Source organism: Mchenga conophoros, linkage group LG18 (genome assembly GCF_057382185.1).
Source record: "Mchenga conophoros isolate Kocher_MC1m ecotype Shallow Benthic linkage group LG18, M_conophoros_male_GT1.1, whole genome shotgun sequence".
Classification (NCBI taxonomy): domain Eukaryota; kingdom Metazoa; phylum Chordata; class Actinopteri; order Cichliformes; family Cichlidae; genus Mchenga; species Mchenga conophoros.
Genome location: NC_140543.1, coordinates 8,163,723 through 8,182,428, shown reverse-complemented (window position 1 = coordinate 8,182,428; position 18,706 = coordinate 8,163,723). Strand labels below are relative to the sequence as shown.

The window sequence follows — 18,706 nt, the reverse complement described above, 5'->3', positions numbered from 1 at the left end:
TTCACATCTAAAGCTGCCTGTAAAATGGTTTAACTTTGCTTTAAATGAAACACATTGTACGGGGAAACATGGGAGCAGATTGGGGCGGAAATGCTCACCTGGCATGAACTCCATAATGGGGTTGGTGGACGTGGTGCCTCCTGCGAAAGACAGATGGGGCAGTCAGTTTGGGGTCAAAGGTCAGAGAGGGATTTCTCACCCACACAGATGCCAGCACAAACACAACATACCTGCTTTTATGAAAAACTAGTACCAGGCATTCAAGCCAAACATTTTAACTTTAAGGTTTTAGATTTTTTCTTTAGCTTTTTAAATCCTAGAAAAGAGGCCTAATGCTTAACGTGGCTGTAAATAAAAGAGAGGATAAAGGAGAATCGGAAACAAGGATAGTCAGACAGCACTAAAGAAAAGCTAATAAATAAATAAAGCTGAACAGAAAAAGACCAATTCAGTCAAAACTGTAGCAGCTAGTGAGAAGATAAGGGAGAATTTCTCATGATCCAATTCCAACTGGGCTTCATTAAAGCAGAAATTAAATCAATAACATTTAAAGGAAGAAAGAAGAAATGCTTTTATTCCCGCGTTCAATCCTTTTAGCTTTTATTGCTTTGCATTTTAATTTGGCGAGCTCACCGAGACGGAGAGCGAACTAAAAGGAACCGAGTTTCCGTGGTTTACCTTCGTCGTATTCGGGGGTCTCGGTTTCAGTGATGCAGTCCAGCCGTCCATCTTCACACTCTATAACTGCTGTAGTGCCGGGGTTGGTGATCGGTGCTGTGGTGGTCGCACCAAATGTGGTCATGGGAGGCGTAGATGCGAGTGGGGTGGTGGGAAGTGCTGTAGTTGTTATTTCTGTGGATGAAGATGAAGAGACAGGAAGTGTGAGTGACTAGAATGGATTAAAAAAAGGAGATGAAAGAGTGTCAAGAACTGACCCCACCTCTCGCCCTATCAGTGCCCTTCATGCACGTTTAAATGCAGTTTGAGTGTCAAAGGGATATAGCCTGTTTGGCTCAGTAATCGCTAGGGTGATCTCATATGAGGCCCTGTGGCACAACTATACTAGTTTCATTTTTTTAAGTACTAAGACACCTCCAAAGTTGTGTCGTCACAGGCGACTGAGGCCCAGGAGGTGGGGGGCTCATCTACCAATCATAAGTGCTTCTCCAGTGTCCACATGTGTGGACATTGAAGAAGCCCTTGGGCATCCAACAAATGTGAGGATGCTAGTTATTAAAAAGCACTAAAAAAAGAAGAAGTGTATGACTGTGTGTGTGAATGAGTGAATGTAGCTTAAGTAGAAAAGTGCTACATAAGCACCAATCCAAAGCTGAAACCAAAGCCAAAATAATTCACTGATTTCTCAAAGCTAATTAAAAGCTAGCAATTTTTCTTTGACAGCGAACTCATCATCTACTGGGCAGAGAAAAAAAGTCTTAAAACACTCAGTGAATAATGATCGGCCTTTAGTGATTCGTTAACTGCTAAAGACATACTGAGACCAAAAATATTTTGCCGCTGTCTTACAGTTCTTTCCTTGGGTTTCTGCTTGATAATTACACAAAGCGCTGATGGAAAGAAGCAAAACTAAAACAGTTTGGTTCCAGTCTGAGTCCCTCTCATTTACTGGAGCCAAACTCGAAGGATGCAGGACCGATCATCGGTGACAGACTTATGAGTCCCCCTGGAGTTGTGGGTTCCTGAGCATTTGCTTAGTTTGCTCTGTTTGTAATCCTGCCTTAGATGCAGTTTACAATTCACGTATATTCTAGTGTACAAATCAAAGAGCGTTATAGTCTGAAAATCTAACTTAATAGCTGTAATATGAAAGCTGCTTGAACTTGTTTTAAAATGGAGGAAAACTACTGGGGCTGAATTAGTGTCTGAGAAACACTGCTGACAAAGATGCCAAAGAAAAACAAAACTTAACTTTTATTTGGTAACTAACAAGTAAGAGGACCCAATCACCTCCTACTGCGGAGACAGGCGTTCTCAGTGGGATGCCACTGTGTCTCGGTCTTGTCAGATACCCACTGGGGGAAAACTGTTAAAAACCTGTTGCTTTTTCATCTGCTATCAGTCTAATTAAGTTGATTTTCACAGTTTTGCGATCGTGGTGGAAACACAAACAGGAATGGGCACAAAGGACTTTTTGATTTTCTGATTTATTTCACGGTGCTTCTTAAAAAATGAAGATTAAAAATAACATGGAGCTGGGCAGATCGCGTCTACTCTGCAGACAGATTTACAAAGAAGAAAAGTAGCTACATGCATTAAAAGCTTTTGACAATATAGTCGGTCTAATTAACTTTAATGTCATTTTTTGCAGTGAGCTCGAAAAAGAAAATGACTGAAAAGAAAGTTTCAGAGGATTTTTGGTCTAGAAAGGAGAATACTTAGGAGAAACTAACACATTTTGTCTCTTTTATATGAGAATTCAGAGTCATTATAGCGGACCTATTACGCTTTTCCATATATACTGTTACAAATGGTGTTCCTCCTATTAAACATGACAAAACATAAAAGTAATCCCTGTGAGTCTAATGCTCAGGCCTCAGACTGCTTTCAATGCCGAGTTGCAGACAGTATTTTTTCTTTTATGTTTGCTCTGTCTGTTGCCGGGCGTGTGGCAGGCAGGGAGTGGACCCAGAATGCAGGACTCAGCATACAGATGTAAAACTCCAAATCATAAAATTATTGCTGGTAATCAAGAAACAAAAACCTGAAAGACCTGAAAGAGTTTCCGAAAACATTAGAGCACTTATGCAAATATGTGATGTCTTGATAAATCGAGCAGATATTAGAAGTTTACACAGCACCATTCTCGCATGAAAATATCTTAAAAGTTTATTTTGTGACCCAGAACTCTGTGTTCCTCCGCCACTGCCTCGTTTGAGTTTTGGACAAAATGGATTCTGGGATATTGCATTTCGTCATTTCGAGCTGATTGGAGACCAAAACAGCCAATCAGATTTTTTTGCATCCAAGTCTGTGATTGGCTGGTTTTGTGGCACAAATATAACGGTGTACAGAAAGAGTTGAGCGCGCACGGGCAGAAATGTTGAGAGCGCGAGCAACACATTGCGAGCGAGCGCAAATGCAAAAACTGAGCGAGAGGGGCTGCTATTGTGTGTGTGTGTGTGTGTGTGTGTGTGGATAATAGCAAACACTGAAATACATTTTTTGCATGCAGCAATGAATTTTGTTCACTCAAATTTAGCTTTTCTTCGCTCAAAATAAATTTCTCCTCAAAATGCAACACTTGCACCTGCAATTTTTTTTTTACGTGCGCTCAGAATAGTGGCACAAAAATAACGCCATAGGAATTGGGCAGAGTGAACACACCTGGGAACACAGCTGAATGGAATCCCACTGACCAGGGCAGTTTCAAAATAAAACAGGAAGTAACACACTGAGAGTCAGACTAAGACATGTGGACAAAAGATGAAGGAACTTGAGAGCACAGGAGACAGGACTGGGGAGACTGAAGGCAAACAAACACATAGACACTGAAGACCGACTGGAAGCAAAAAAGGGAACAAACAAACAAGAAACAAGAATTATTAATATAAATAGCAAAACTATGAATCATAAGTCCAAAATGCAGGGGCATAGACCCAATAACATACCAGGATGCTCTTAATATGGTCATTAACATGATCTTTAGTTTACCACGGGCCAGTCAGAAGAAAGTTGTCTTAAAGGGAGAGCGAAGAAAGCTAACACAGAGGATGAACTGAAGGGCTGCACCAACACCCAGCATAAGTTTAAATAAAGATGATTTTGACTTGTGAATCATGCAGAGCTACTCTAGTCGACTCTCCAGATGAAAATATGGAGTTAGAAATAAGCATAATAGGTTCCCCTTTAATGAAAAGTGATTTAAGGTTGGATACAGCGCTCTCATTAACTACAAAACTCAAGTGTCTTGATTTCTCGGAAGGTTGAGAGCTGGCACTTTTCCCCCCATCAAGTACCAGAGTAATAATGACAGAAACTCTTGTATCTTGTTAAATTCTACTCTGCAGTCAATGTGTGGTGATGTGTTTTTATGTAAATTAAACAAATTGAACTTGCATTAAGCGTATGCAGACTATGTGAAAACCACAGATGGTCTGCATATAATTAAACTTTGTAAGGAAACGTGTCTGCGACATTTCGAGTGGGATGGAGGTTTGCTCTTACAGCAGCGTGGATGTACGCGTCGAGCTGATTTAACTCGGAGCTCGAGGCAAAACATCTGATTAAGCTGCTGAAAGTGATCCGCAGGAATATCGTTGAGCTTGTTAGTTTCTCTTCGCTTGTGTTTGTCTGGGCTCGAGTTGGCATCTTGATGTTCTCGTGAAAAGAGAGGGAGACTCATTAATGAAGCGCGGCTCTCGGTCTAATTAACAAAAACCTGTTTTCAGTTATAAATGAACTGCTAGTTGATGCTTGGTATATCCGACACCGTACATTTCTAAAGCTTTCAACAATAGCTTTAGCACATTTTATTTATTTAATAGCACAAATTTTGCTTGTTTAGCCCTTTAAGGACCACTTGAGGTCATTATGCACATTTATGAAGCACCAAACTGCCTCAGCGAGCTTCTCTGTTCCTACAAGAAAGCTGTGATTTGGATAATTGGATATGACCACGTTTTTATATGTATCCACATGGTTTGCATGTATTTTATTAAGTATGCGTGCACGTGCTGCAAGCAGTGGGATTAAAGTGTCTGTGTCATGTCTCCTGCTGCAGTGTGTATTGCAGTGACCCCCCTTTAACTAAAAATACACTAAAGTATCAGTTTAACTTAATAATGCCACACCATCATCCACCACATACTGTACACAGTGTTGTTTAAAAACACATGTAAAAATGTGTGGATTGTTTTGTGCGATTATCTCCCAGCAAAGTCTACATAAGTGGAGGAGTGACAAATTAAAGGAAAAAGTGGAAATCAATTTTGTGGAACTCGAACTTGGGGAGGACATCAGACTGTTTCGTGATGCTGCAGTCTATGTTTGTTTCCCTGCTACGCTCTCGTTGTTGCAGTCACGATAACAGCTGGAGGAAGCATCTCAGAAACAAGACAAATTCTGTTTTGCATCTACTCTGTTCAAGTTTGTTTGGCTTTTTTTTCCCTACAAGTACATCGAGTTCATCCGCATCATTTCACGCTGTATTCCAATTGGTTGGTTCATAAATGTGAGCTTCAGCAGCAGTTATTTTGGCAGATGAGCGTCCTAATTTAATTTACTTTGGCTGCAAAACTGTTGCCTTTCTCACTGAGTGACCTCTGCTTTTAAGGAGTGACCAAGACTGTGTCTTTCATTGATAAAAGAAATCCGTCCATCGACCCATCCTACCTCTCCAACCTGATAATCGACATGCTTGTGTGACTTGCCACACAGACTTTTGATTTTTCAGTCAATATGAACCCAAAATGAGTAACTAACCCCTAAAACTCATCAGGAAGGTGTTTACAGAGGTCCAGACAGAAAGCTGTTTTCTCATACACCTCAATAGGACTGGAAGTCCTTTTCCAACCACAGGTATCGCCCTCTCATGGCCATCAGACAAAATGCAGCTTTGAGGCACTTTCACACTGGCTTCAGGTGTTTAGACTTGTTAAGATCTGGTGACTCCAAAGATTGAAGATGATTTACATCACTGCTGCACTCCCAAAACTGCTCAGTGACGGTTTATTTCTTATTAAGGTGGGCACTGCCATCTTCCACTCCCACTCAGAACAACTTAAAAAAGAAACCCAAACCGATTTGCTGTGATTTTCCCGGCCAAAAAAACAAGTGCACCCTAACAATGCCAGTAAAATGCCCCCAGAGTGGAACAGAAGGAACTCAGCCCCTTGCTGTAAGGGTCAAGGATTAATGCTTTTCCTTTAATATGACCCACATATGCCCACATGCAAACAGACCTACATGGTAGATCATTTGTCAAAAACAATGAGTCACAGTCCATCTGTAACATGAGTCACAAACTGTTGCATTCACAAGCATATCACTAGAGTATGTGTCAGCTGCGGATATTACTGTAGGTTGGACTCCGCACAAGAAAGTGTGTTTACTGTTTTCATCTAGGGAAGAGTAGGATGTTTGTTTTGCATATGAGCTGCTTACTTTTACTGGATTTTAGTTGAGGAGCAGTATTAAAGTTAATGGTTTGCACAATTAGGTGTGCAGGTACTGTCGCTGTCTCCGAGCTGCTTCCCTGTCGACTGGGAAACATTTTTCTTTGACGGGAACGTGAATACAAAGAAAAAACAATTAGCTGTTGAGAGATTTTAAGGTTTTCAAAAATTCAGTTTAACATGGTTGATTTAATTGAGTTGACAGATCTAAGATGCCCCGCGTACTTCTCTCATCTCTTTGTCTTCTCCGTCCTTTAATCAGTCTTCTCCTCTCTCGGGCTCTCACGCGCAGTCCTGCGTGGTTTTGCTGATTCTTATCATTCTCCCTACAGTGCAACCAGATACTCCATCAGAGAGCCTGCTTCCTCCCTTCATCTGTTCCTTCCTCACCTACTGTGAGAGGTCAAACCCTTCCTCCCTCTCTTCCTCTCCCTTTTTCTCCCACACACCCGTCAAGCTCTGACCACTGCAACAGCAGAGATAGTACCCTGCCACGGCATGCGTCAGCCTTTTCATGTGCTCACACTCTCTTTCTGCCTCTCATTACACCAACCAGCGTGAAGTGTAAGCAGTTTACTGTTTAACGGCTGACTGAGGCCAAATACTGTTTGCATGTCGATAGAGCTGGGCGATAGAACGATAACGATATGTATCGCGATATAACTTTTACTCGATAGAGAAATTAAGCTATCGCGATAGACCTCGCCGCTCAAGGTCAGCCAATCCAAATTAGGTAGCGCAGAGCCGAACCAATCACAGCCGCAGCGTCACGTCGCGTGACTTGTTACGTACAGCACAAGTGCCAAGCCGCACGTGTGTTTGTTTGGGAAGCAGCCAGCGGGTAATGGAGGAAATGAGTGTGCCGACTAGAAAAATCAACCGAGCGTGACCAAAGAGAAAACCGATGATGGTTCCAATGCCGGAGAGATTGTCGAACGGAAGAGCCATAGAAGTTCCGTAGTGTGAAGGTATTTCGGCTATTTCAAGTCTGACAAAAAACAGAGTAGCGTTCACTGTAAATTGTGCCGAAAGCAAGTCTGGAAATACAATAAACTGGTGCATGCGTCACACTGTGCGCCACGTTATTGTTTCGGTGAAATGAATTTCTACAATACTGTTACTGTTAATTCTACTCTCTGCAGTGTTTAAATGCTTACATATACACACAGTTACTGTCCGTCCACACATACGACTCGGTTCTGCTTCTATGCCCCAGCTTTGTTTACTTTTTCCCACCGAGGCTTCTAGACTTCTGATTGGCCAACATTTCTGCACGGTTAGGAATCTAGCGCCACCTGCTGCTTTGGCATGTTCATAGCAGCGTTTTCCTTCATTTCTGCCTTTATGTGTGGACGGGATTATTTTTAAAACGAAAACGGAAAATCTCCGTTTTCAAAAATACCCGTGTACGTGTGGACGTAGCCTCAGTCTCTGACTGGAAGCGCTAATTCGTCATTCGGCTTTTGTCAGACTAAAGTAACTGTTAAAACTGTTTGAAAAGCTAAGCTATACAACAAGGAGAGATTGAGAATTTCCTTTTAGTTCTCAGTTTATTTGATATTGACAAAAGTTAGTCAGTTTTGTCTGTTCTTCTGTAAAACAAACTAAGATTTATTTTTAGAATTAATATTTTGTTTCTAAGTGGAATTGACAATTTAGTCTGTTTCGTTTGTTCTATTTTGAAACTTAAACGCTTTAGCGGCTGCCTTTTGTGTAGTTTGCAATATTTGCCTTTATTTATCTGAAAAAGTCTCATGTTCCTTAAGTACATCTACCCTGTTGAACTTATTATGGGAAATAAATATTTAAATAAAAACAAGCTGCTGATTATTTCACATTTTACTTGTGAGCAACGGCACATTTAAATCTTACAAATATAGTTATTTGGCTTATATCGTGATAGATATCGTTATCGCCTGAAATGAAAAAAACATATCGTGATATGAAAAAATCTCATATCGCCCAGCTCTACATGTCGAACGTTTTCAAAGATTTCATTAGCGTTTGCCTGAGTCACTGTTATAAATTATCCTTATTTATCTTATCCTGGGCTTTTGTGCGTGCCTTCAGTCTGAAACGAGCTGCTTTAGCTCCCTTTCCCTCTTTCTGAGGAAGCTTTCTTCTGATTGGCTGCCCCTCGCAAACAAAAAGATTCGACAAGCAGTTTGAGTGAGGTATCTGTCGCTAAAATAACCATATACATCTTTACATTGTTACCATCTGTTAGCCAATGAGCGTGCGGTTTCATACCACAGGTAATCCTCAATTTTGAAACACAGTATGGCCAAGATTTGCCACACAGACTTTATTTTTCAGTCAATATGACCCAAAATGAGCAACTAAGCCCAAAAACTAATCAGGAAGGTGTTTACAGAGGTCCAGACAGAAAGCTGTTTTCTCATACACCTCTATCGGACTTGAAGTGTTTTTCCAACCACAGGTAATGCCCTCTGGTGGCCGTCAGGCAAAATGCAGGTTTGAGGCACTTTCACACTGGCTTAATTTTTTCAACCTTTTCCGTCTATGGTGACAAAATCATGCTTGAAATCAAGTGTTTAAAGCTTTTGACTCACATGGATTGCTGTAATGTAATCTAAGGCAAATGGTTTTCAAGAGTCATGTGCGATTTAAAAGAAGCAAAAACTGCAGATCAATAGATTTAGAACTGCCGCAGCACGTCACCTGCTCTCTCTCTTAAAGAGGCTGAAGAAAAAAAAGGATTCAAGTAATGTTTTTAACGGTGAACTTCATTTGAGGAAAAAACCAAGCAAACTTTAAATATACCTGCTGTTTTTATGTTTGCCTGCTTTATTTCATTTAACACCTTAAAGTAAACTGAATAACAGAAAATGTGAGAGAACGATGCACAACAACAGAGGCGTAAAGTTTGAGCTTTCTTGTTAGTACGATGTTTTAAACATGAGATAAAACATGCGGCCTAGAGATGTAGTCTGAATGTTTGTGAGTGTGATGACTGAGATCTAAGACTCAGCCCAGATACAAAACATTTACTGTGCGTGTGTCCCATTGTGCCTCACTGTGGGTTTTTTGTTTCCTTCTGTCAACAACCCCAACGGTAAATTCCGTCTTCCTGCAACGAGTTTCTTTGCAGTTTCTGGAATTCACCTTCTTTTTTCTGCATGCTATTTGCTATGGTTTATGAAAGCTCAGTGCCACTTTCAAGCAAGACCAAGCCTGCCAAAGGCAGAAACCACAGGAGTGTGTAATATCAGGATATTAAACTGCAACATGCTGTTAAGTTTTCCAGTGTAATCTGATCCAGTTCAAACTTGCTCCACATCACAGGCTTAATGCCATTCTTTATATCTTTGTGGCATACTGCAGAACGACGGACTGATAGATCTGTTTGTGGTAAAAGGGACTCACCCTCCAGTTCGCAGCCCAGCAGCTCTAAACGGAGGCCCACGCCCTCGTTGGTGGCTCTCTCCGGATAGATCCTGATCAAGCGGGTAATAAGTGGACCTATGGATCTTAGCTCCGGGGTGTCATGGTTCTGATTCCCCAAAAATACCTGAAGAAATAAAGGTATTGCACAGATTTAGGCCTTTACATATAAACAAGGGATGTGATTATGAAATGAATGCGATACAGCTGATAAATATCGACCACTGACAGCGGTAAACATCATCTGATCTGCAGCCCTACATAAGCTGATATAGATTTTTGGTGGATATATGTTTGTATCCCTGAATCAAATGACCATAAAGTTGGAAAGCATGCTTTCTGATCTAACTTGTGCAGCTTTATAGTTAAGTCGTTCATAATTTTACCTGTAATTATCACCAGTGTATAGAGTCTAAGGATCTTTCTGATATGAGATGCATGAAATTGCATCAAAGAAGTAAACGTATGAAACTGGTATGAAAGCTCTGTCATTTACAGAGGAAGGTACCAGTATAACTAATACTACCAAGCTATTCTGAACACTCTGCAGCACTCACTGCTGTAAAGCCCCATCCTCGGGGCTTTGATAAGAATAACAGAAAAAAACAGCGTGTGCTGTCTCTGATCAGGCATTACTCTGTTTGACAAGGAGCTGAAACAAAATGAAAGGAGGAAATCAGATCCAGAGGCCATCCTTTCATATTTTCAGCATGGAAGCAGCACAGATGAAAATGGTTACAGTCACACTGGGAACCAAGTGGCGGGACACCAAACACCAAACGCACGCCTGCATGTCTGAAGCGCTGCGGTTTCCTCGTGCCTGATTTATTACAGGCTGCAGAGTGGCAGTATAGCTGGAATTATAATATGAAAAGTTTGTGTATGGACATAACTGTTACACTAAAGCTGTTCCATCTTTGCTAACACCTTAGCATGTTCTGGTATGTGCTGACTAAAAGTGGCCTTTCATAAGAAACTAAAGGCAAAACTGTTGCAGCTCTTAATGTCTACATGTGCAAATGCACAAATTGTTAGAGTTCCTGGGTCATCAGCCCAGTGTTTTGTGGTTTTGGTTCTTTGATTTTGTTTATTTCATTATATTATGGGTTATAGGTTTATTCTTAGTTTAGGTTTTCTATGTGGGTTTTGTTAGAGTTTTAGTGTTCTGGTTTTCTGTCTGTGATCCATAGTTGCTGTCTCCCCTGTCTGCTGTATCCCCGTGTCAAGTCTGCGTCTCTGTGTTATGTTTCCTGTTTTACTTTGAAGGTCCATGTCTTACGTTAATGTGTCTGGTTTTGCTTCCTTTGTCTCGTTAGGCCTGAGTTGCCCCAGCTGTGTTTCCCTCCTGTTTGCCATTCCCTGATTGCTCCCTCTGTGTATTTAAGCCCTGTGTTTCTCTGTGTCCATGTTGCGATCCACCCTCATCTTGCTGTGTAAGCTTATTTTGTATTCTCAGTTTTGTTACCCTTTTGAGTTCATGTCTGTCTCTGTAGTCTGCACTGTGGGTCCTTTTCCTGCCTGCACACAGCCGTTCCATAACACAAATGTTATGTTTGTCTGCAGGTACGCATAAAATCCAACATATATCTGATGAGTATACGAACCTGCTAGTTTTAAAAAAATTTCCTGTCAGAGAGGGTATCCTTATATGGTCATATCAGGCACAGAAGCCCCGCCCACATGCTGTTCAAACTTTCAGAGGGGAAGTCAATCAGCAGAAGAAGAAGAAAGGAGGAGGAGTTTAAAAAAGGACAAAGTAAGGGGCTGCACGCAGGGGAAATTCAAGAAGAATAAGGATTATTTTAAATTGAGAATCATGGAAAGATTTTCTGGTAAAGAATTAAAAAATGGATCTGGAAATTAGCTTCTGGTCCTCTTTAAAGAATAGTGCCACAATGGAAATTACAGTAGCCTTTTAGTTTCTTTAGACAACACTGTGGCACTTTTACACTCATAAAATGAGTGATTTGAATTTGCATGCTGGGAGGTTACACTGTTACCACTGTAATTGTAATCTTAAAATCCATTACAAATGTGGTTCCTGAAAGCTAATCATCCTTTACTTGTGTGTTGTTGTTGTTCTTGTTGTGCATCTTCCAGGACTTCTGTTTGTGATTAGACAGAATAAGCCACCTGCACATGTTATACAACTCTATATACGCTCATCTTTATGCACGAACATGCACTGTACGTACAGAGTACGTGCTTGTGCCCAGGCACCTTTAAACACACGTACCACTGAGCCTTCCTGCCTCGTCTTTTGAAGCGTTTTTTATAAAAAGCTACAGGAAACAGAGCGGAGAGGCTGACGGGAGCATCTAGATCTCCGTCTGCAGTAAATCAGCAGGAGTCTGATGGCCAGCTTCGCCCTCCGCCCTGCCATCTGGAAAACATAGAGGAGGATGTCGCACCAGCAGGGCCAGCCGAGGAGGGGAAGAAGGGTCTCGAGAGCAACGACATGCATTTCCTTTTTGCAGATTGGAATTACAGTTATGTTTACAGAGACAGAAAATTACACCAAAATCGTGACTTGTTATGTTTTCTGTCATCTAAAGGACAAAAAGAAAAAATCCCAGCAACGTGAAATATACTTAACAACTTAAAGTTACTTGTATATTAACGTTTTTATCGGCTTCAGTTCAGGACTACACCCTGCACTCTGTTCTAGAGCAATAAAACTTCATTTAGTTGCAGCGGTTTTGTGGTGTCATTAAGCCAAGAAAGTGCTAGAAAGCCGATCGATGAGGGAATCAGTAAGGTATGACCACTAATATTTTTGTAACACAGACGTATCGACACGTTTGATCAATACGCGTCTTAGAGGCTCTGGTGCAGAGAGAAGCGAGGGACCTCGGCACAAAGCTTGGGCGAATGTGAAAAATAAATAAATGCGTGGGTGGTCGAGCAGCAACTCCCGCCGCACTTTTTTTGTGTCACCGAATCCTGCTGTGATGCTTTCCCACCCCCCAATAATGCCGCTTCAGTTTTTTACCCACAGTTCTTCTTTCTTCTTCTAGCCTGCGTTTATTTAAAGTACACTAAAATGATTCGCTTCCATAAAAACACAGATTTCCTGGTGGAAGTTTTGTGGAGCTCTTCAGACAAAAGCATCCAACAAACACGGACCAGCAAACAGAGCTCACATGAAAAGCCGTCTATAATTTAGGTGATTAACATTTCATTCCAGGAGCGGCGCTGTGTCGTGCAGAGCGTCTGTCTGACGGCTTTCAGGAATTAAAGACGTCTGTAAGAAGATGTTTATTTCATGTCAACAACTTTTTTATCTGCTTTCCTTGTAATTCATCGCTTGCTTCACAATGCTGCTGAATGAGACACGGGGAGGAATAAAGAAAGAAGAGGAATAGAAGCCAAAAGAAAAAGTAAAACCACTTTCATCTGATGTGCACACGTGGTCCTTTCAGATAGCCTCGAGCACCACCTTCAGATGTGCTCATTTGAAGTCATATTAAGCACATTTAGTCACAGTCTTATGGTTCTGTGTTGTTTTTGAGTTTTGGATTCTCGATTCCAGTCATGCTGAGCCTCAGTTCTTTTGATATTTTTGAATTTTTGTCCCTGTTTGGATTTAATTGTTGTTTTGGTGATGTGCAGTTTTAATTTTTAGCCTCTCAGGCAATTTCCTGACTGTGTTTCCTCATTTCTATGTTGGCTGTCATGTCTTTGGTCATTTTCTGTTTTACTCTGTCTTTGCGTGTGAACTAATTAATCTGCATCTCAAACAGATAAATAGATGTTGTTTTCAGCACTCACGTTACACAACCTGACCTTCTGGCTGCCAGGCACCGCAAACACAGACTAATAAAAAGTGACATTTTGCTGTTACATGTGTAAGTGAGCCAACCTTGACCCTGGTGGTGTTCTCCTCCTTCACCATGGTCCACTCCTCTCCGTCCAGGCTGTGGCCCACCTTAAACTTCTTCATGAAGACGTTCCTGTCACGGTGTTTTCCTCCTTGGATCACCACACCGGTCACTGTCTTGTCCTGGCCCAGATCCACCTGTGAAGGAGCAAAATACTGTCTACACCTATGATCTGTGATAGATTATAAAAATGACAAAGACAAACTGTGGTTTCATTTAAAAAGAACTGGCTTGGATTGGTGCGGACAAGTGGTTTCCACTCTGGGGACTGGGGTCTCTGCAGGTGGGAATCAGGATAATTTGAGAAATCTTAAGACTATTTAGATATTTGCTAGTCAAAATGTAGATATTTTTCTTGCCTGATGCTTCCCATCTGAGTGGGGAACAGGAAAAATAAACTGTATACTCTATTTTAAACCGTTTATAAAAGCACTCGTGGCCATATGAGTGAGCAGACACTGTCTTCATATCAAAGCATCACCAGCCAGAAACTTTGGGAAGCACTGTTTCAGTTAACAGTGCAGCAGTTAAGGATGTGCTTGTGGCTGCTGGATGCATAACTGAACTTTCTAACACTGTAAACAAATAAAACACACATGAGGTCATGATCTGCCTGTTTCATCTCTAAACTCAGCTGTGTTTGTGAACCCACCTGCAGCCACTCATTCTTGAAAGGCTGCTTTGTCGACTGTCCGGTCCAGCCTGACCTTCCCGTCAATAAACGCGCGTTCTCGGCCACCCAGCCCCGGTCAGCGTAGGACGAGGCACTGATCTGAGCATCTGAGATCTGGCCAGACACCATCCCCAACATCCCTGCACACGGGTAGTCTGTACAGCAGGAAAACGATGAGCAGACAGTGAACAGTGGGTAGGAAACTTTTGAAAGGCATAAAGTACGATAAGAAATGCCACGGCCATCATTATCTTGTCACTGCTTAAGTCAGCGGTTTTAGTTGAGGCCCTCTGGGTGCTGGAGCAGTGTTTAAACGCTTTGGTAAAAATATCAAAGAGTCATCTTTAATCCCCAGCATGGGTTTGTTTGAATAAACGAGGAATTACTAAACTTTTAGTGTGTGTACGCTGCTGCTCTGTAGACGAAGCAGGGATTCAGTATCCTTTTTGCATAGCACCAAATCACAACAACAGTCGCCACAAGGGACAGTAAGGTGTTTGTGAGAAAACCTATCAGCAAGGACTTTGTGATGTTGGGAAGAAAAAACTCAATTTTAATAGGAAGAAATCTCCAGCAGAGATGATGGAGAAACAAGACGAAATAGAGGCGGATGGAGAGATAAGACAAAAATGCAGCAGTGGTGTATAAACAGGTGGGGAGTGAAAAGACGTGAGTGGAAAATAAGTGCTCAGTGCATCGCTTGAAAGTCCTCCAGGAGCCTGAGCCTTTAGCAGTGGATATTCAGGGTCACCTGATCGAGCTCGAACTAAAAACTTTATCAAAAAGGAAAGCTGTGAGTTGAATCTTAAAGAGGGTGTCTGCCTGCCGAGTCGAGCCTCTCTGATTCTGAGGGGCTTGACTATCAGCAACTATTCTCCTTCTTGTACGGAAGCACAGATTTGACTTCGCGGGTATGTTTTTCCGAGCGTCTTCTGTGGATTGAGGCACCAGCGGGATTTCAGTCTCACGCTGACTCCATAATATTGAGATCAGGGTGATTGGAGCTGCCACAACATCTTTTTCAGGACTCTTTGTTAATTCTTTTTGACTGCGACTGTAAGTTTATGGTCACTGACATTAAACAGAATGAAAACAGGCAGATTAGAAAGCTCCCTGATAGCAACATGATTGTGATGGATAAGAACCCAAACATCCAAACGTCTGTGTCTCAGCTGTGTTTTGAACTAAAATAAGTGCTTCTTTTTATATTTCTCCTGCCATTACTGATGTTACTATCATGGCTGGATATACTCCAACACCTATAAGACAAAGGTTGTTAGGTATGAACACGTCTGTGCCCTCTATGTTCAGGCCAACATTAAAGTGAAAAAAGAGGAATATGCCTCCTTCTTTGTGACTGTTAGATCCAAAGCATTCATCGTGTTGCCGCATAGTAGGGCTGGGCCATATCGTACCTTTCACGGTAATACTGGTATAATGTCGGGCAACGATAAGAAAATGAAATATCGCGCTAGAATATGGGCAAAACGCGCATGCGCAGTGCCTTTGTTTTCATAAAAAGCAGAAAAACCATGGCGGTGATGGAGAATGACAAAAGATAATAGCTGAACGAAACGGATGAACCAGAACTGGTTTGTAAAAATGCTGCAACTTCAGTGGTGTGGAACTGGTTTAGCTTTCGTCCCTCAGATTCAGATACACAACAAAGCACTATTTTTGGTAGAGCATGCTAGCGGGCCGTCGTTAATACCGTGTTGTTTGGAAAATACGACACACTTAAAATCAATCCTTTGATTTTTCTGAAAATCGACAGTGCCCCTTATAATCCCGTGTGCGTTATGTATGAATTCTGGTTGTGTTTACTGACCTGGAAATGATTTTATGTACACGGCGCTCGAAAATCTGTCAAATGTTTTTAGTACGATTTTGCTAAGCTACGAAGCCGCACCGCTTGATGGATTGTTGGTGCATTACGGCTACCGTAGGCAGGAGCCTCGCGGAGTGATACGTACTGTGCTTCAACATAATATTACCGTATTGTGTGTGTATAACCTCTTTTTAAGTTTTGTGGATATTCTACATGGTTATGCTGAGGATATGTCGGCCAATTTCCACCGGAAATGCCTTTTGGTTAAACTGTCAGCAAGGAATTTGCATTTGCACTGATACATTTTTATATAACTTTAATGCACACAAAAAACAGCTGCTTGTTTAAGTGAAAACACATTGATGTTTTGGGTTTTTTTGCATTAATAAAGTTGTGGAGTTGTAAAGTATTTTGTCTAGTGTCAATTATATCGTCAGTTATATCGTTATCGCAAATGTTCAAATATATATTGTGATAAATATTTTTGGTCATATCGCCCTGCTCTGCAACATAGTCTCAAGTACCAGCTAGATGATGAAAAATGATTCGGGATTTAACAGATCCTCAAGTATGAAGAGTTACCAGACACCAAAACACTGCAAAGTTAATACATTAGGACGAGGAGGGGGAAGTTGTCACAGTGGAAATGATTTTATTTTCTCTTGATGAGCATGAAAGGGGATAGGAGAAATTCTGCATTCAGGGTAAAAGTTAATTTAGTTGCATTATACACTTGACAGCACCTTGCCAGATGATACCGAGCCTCCACTGAACACTCCACCGAAATAAATGAAGAGGCTGCATTATTCATGCAGAGTTGGTCTAAACAAAGCTTTCTTTCAGCACATAGAAGGCTTGGAAAGTTTCACTCCTATTGCAGTGAAGTCAAGTTGAGTTTTAAAAATGATTTATATAAACCAAAATGACAAATGTGCCTCATTAAGCAAAACCGGACGGATCTCTGATTCAAATGAAGAAGGAGAGAAAAGTTTACAACTACAAATCTGCCTCACATCATCAGAGGTCAAGAGGCGGCTCGCAGCAGAATCTTAGCAACATGTTGGAGGTTTAAAGTCTCGCCTCACGGGCATCATGATGCTGACAGACTCATCGACGTGTGTGAAAAACCTGCGACCTTGAGGATACAGTACAATCTGTTCAACAACCGGGCCAGGCTGCTTTTTCGAACGCTTCCATTTTCATTACAGTGTTTAAGTATTGGAAAATATTCTGGGATAATGACTGGATAAGCTTGCCTGGAATGTGAACTCTTAATAATACTTGCACAGCATGGTCTAGTCATTGCAAGGCTAAGTTAAATCCATTATCCACAACAAGCTAGAGCTAATATCCGGGCCCAAACAGTCATGATATTTGCATTTGACAAATGCTCCCACAGTTGTATCTGCCGTTTAACAACAACAACAGCTCTTGGGGATGTAAATTCTTGCACAGTGTGAAAGTATAAAGCTATTCAGACTCCTTTATGGAAACCTCCTACAGGGCTGCCAGTGTGCGTTTTGATGTTGCTGAGCTTATAAGAACCAAATGTCCTCCCAGGGACAGCAAACGATAACGTGCATTCATGTTTTTATCACTTCTTTAAATTGCGAAAATGTAGATAAAAACTTTTGTGCTCTGAAGTAAATGATGGCTCTGCTTCAAGTGCATTACCTGCATACAGCACACATATATACTCTCCAAACTGCGTCACTATATCTCCCGAATCACCTGTCCGGCACTCTATATCCAGTTCTCCAATGAGTAAGAGCCTGATATCCAATTCATGAGGCCCTCCTACTGAGAGTTGTTTGTAGCACTTCAAGGACTGAGGTTTATGTAATGTTAGGGGATGAGTAATGAGGCACCATGATTTTCCTCTGCTCCACTGTAATGAATAACGGCATCCTTCTGTGGGAGTTTGCGCTCGCTTTGGAAGCAGTGATTATTTTAAATCAACAGAGAGCGGCGGGGGTTTCTCATCCACAAAGCGAAAAGATGTTAGTTTGATTCATGATGAACAAAAGTGAGGAAAAAGTAAAAGGAAGAAAAAAGAACTGACGAGCTGGTGAAATGTTAGTCATTTCTTTAAGAGATCAGTGGCTTTTTGTTTTTGCCAATTAGTGCAGTTCCTCTAACGGTCACTCGAGTTAGACTATGAGTAAAACTCGCATCATAAAACGCTAACTTTACAGCAGAAAACACTCATGATTACAGCCTGTAATCACCACCTTCATCACAACTTTACCCTGGTGGATTTTCAAAAGCTTAAAATTTACTAATTTTCTAGCACATTCTAGCTCTGAAACAAGGCTGCGGGGCTCTATCCATCTTTTAAAGAGAGGCTATGTTAAAAATTTCAGCTCAGGTTTGGAGAAGAGCACGAATGGTCTATAAAAACAGGAAAGAACTGAACATTTTTCTTAATTAAAATTTCATAAAACATTTAATAAATGATAAATCTTTCTTTTTGTGTTTGGGGAAAAATGCAGAATATTTGCAAGAGATTACTGAGCATGGAGAAAAATTATGGAGATGGTAAAGTGAGCTGGAAATTTCTGTATATACAGTCTGTTTGGCTTACTATATTAGAAAATAGGGAAAAAAGCAATCCAGTGAGTATTAGCAGATGCATACGCTGCATATGTATATGTTAGATAAGGGGGGAAAAATGATTACATTAAACTTCATTAATCCCCGAGGGGACAGGGAAAGTTAATTAAGAAGAAAATGTATGAATGGAATATGTAAAAACACGGACTTCAGCACTAACGGTATGCGGCGG

The 18,706-nt window shown here is 41.2% G+C and overlaps 1 protein-coding gene across 1 annotated transcript in view; it reads right to left on the bottom strand.

The window, feature by feature from the left end:
* LOC146553139 (neuropilin-1a-like) overlaps positions 1-18,706 on the bottom strand; it is a 96,383-nt gene that overhangs the window by 10,366 nt on the left and 67,311 nt on the right. Inside the window, exons 9-13 of the mRNA XM_085256110.1 lie at positions 14,073-14,248; positions 13,402-13,557; positions 9,522-9,666; positions 679-852; positions 99-140 (exon numbers count right to left, since the gene is read on the bottom strand). Of these exons, the coding sequence (XP_085112236.1) occupies positions 99-140; positions 679-852; positions 9,522-9,666; positions 13,402-13,557; positions 14,073-14,248 (693 nt within the window). The remainder of the gene's footprint in view (positions 1-98; positions 141-678; positions 853-9,521; positions 9,667-13,401; positions 13,558-14,072; positions 14,249-18,706) is intronic.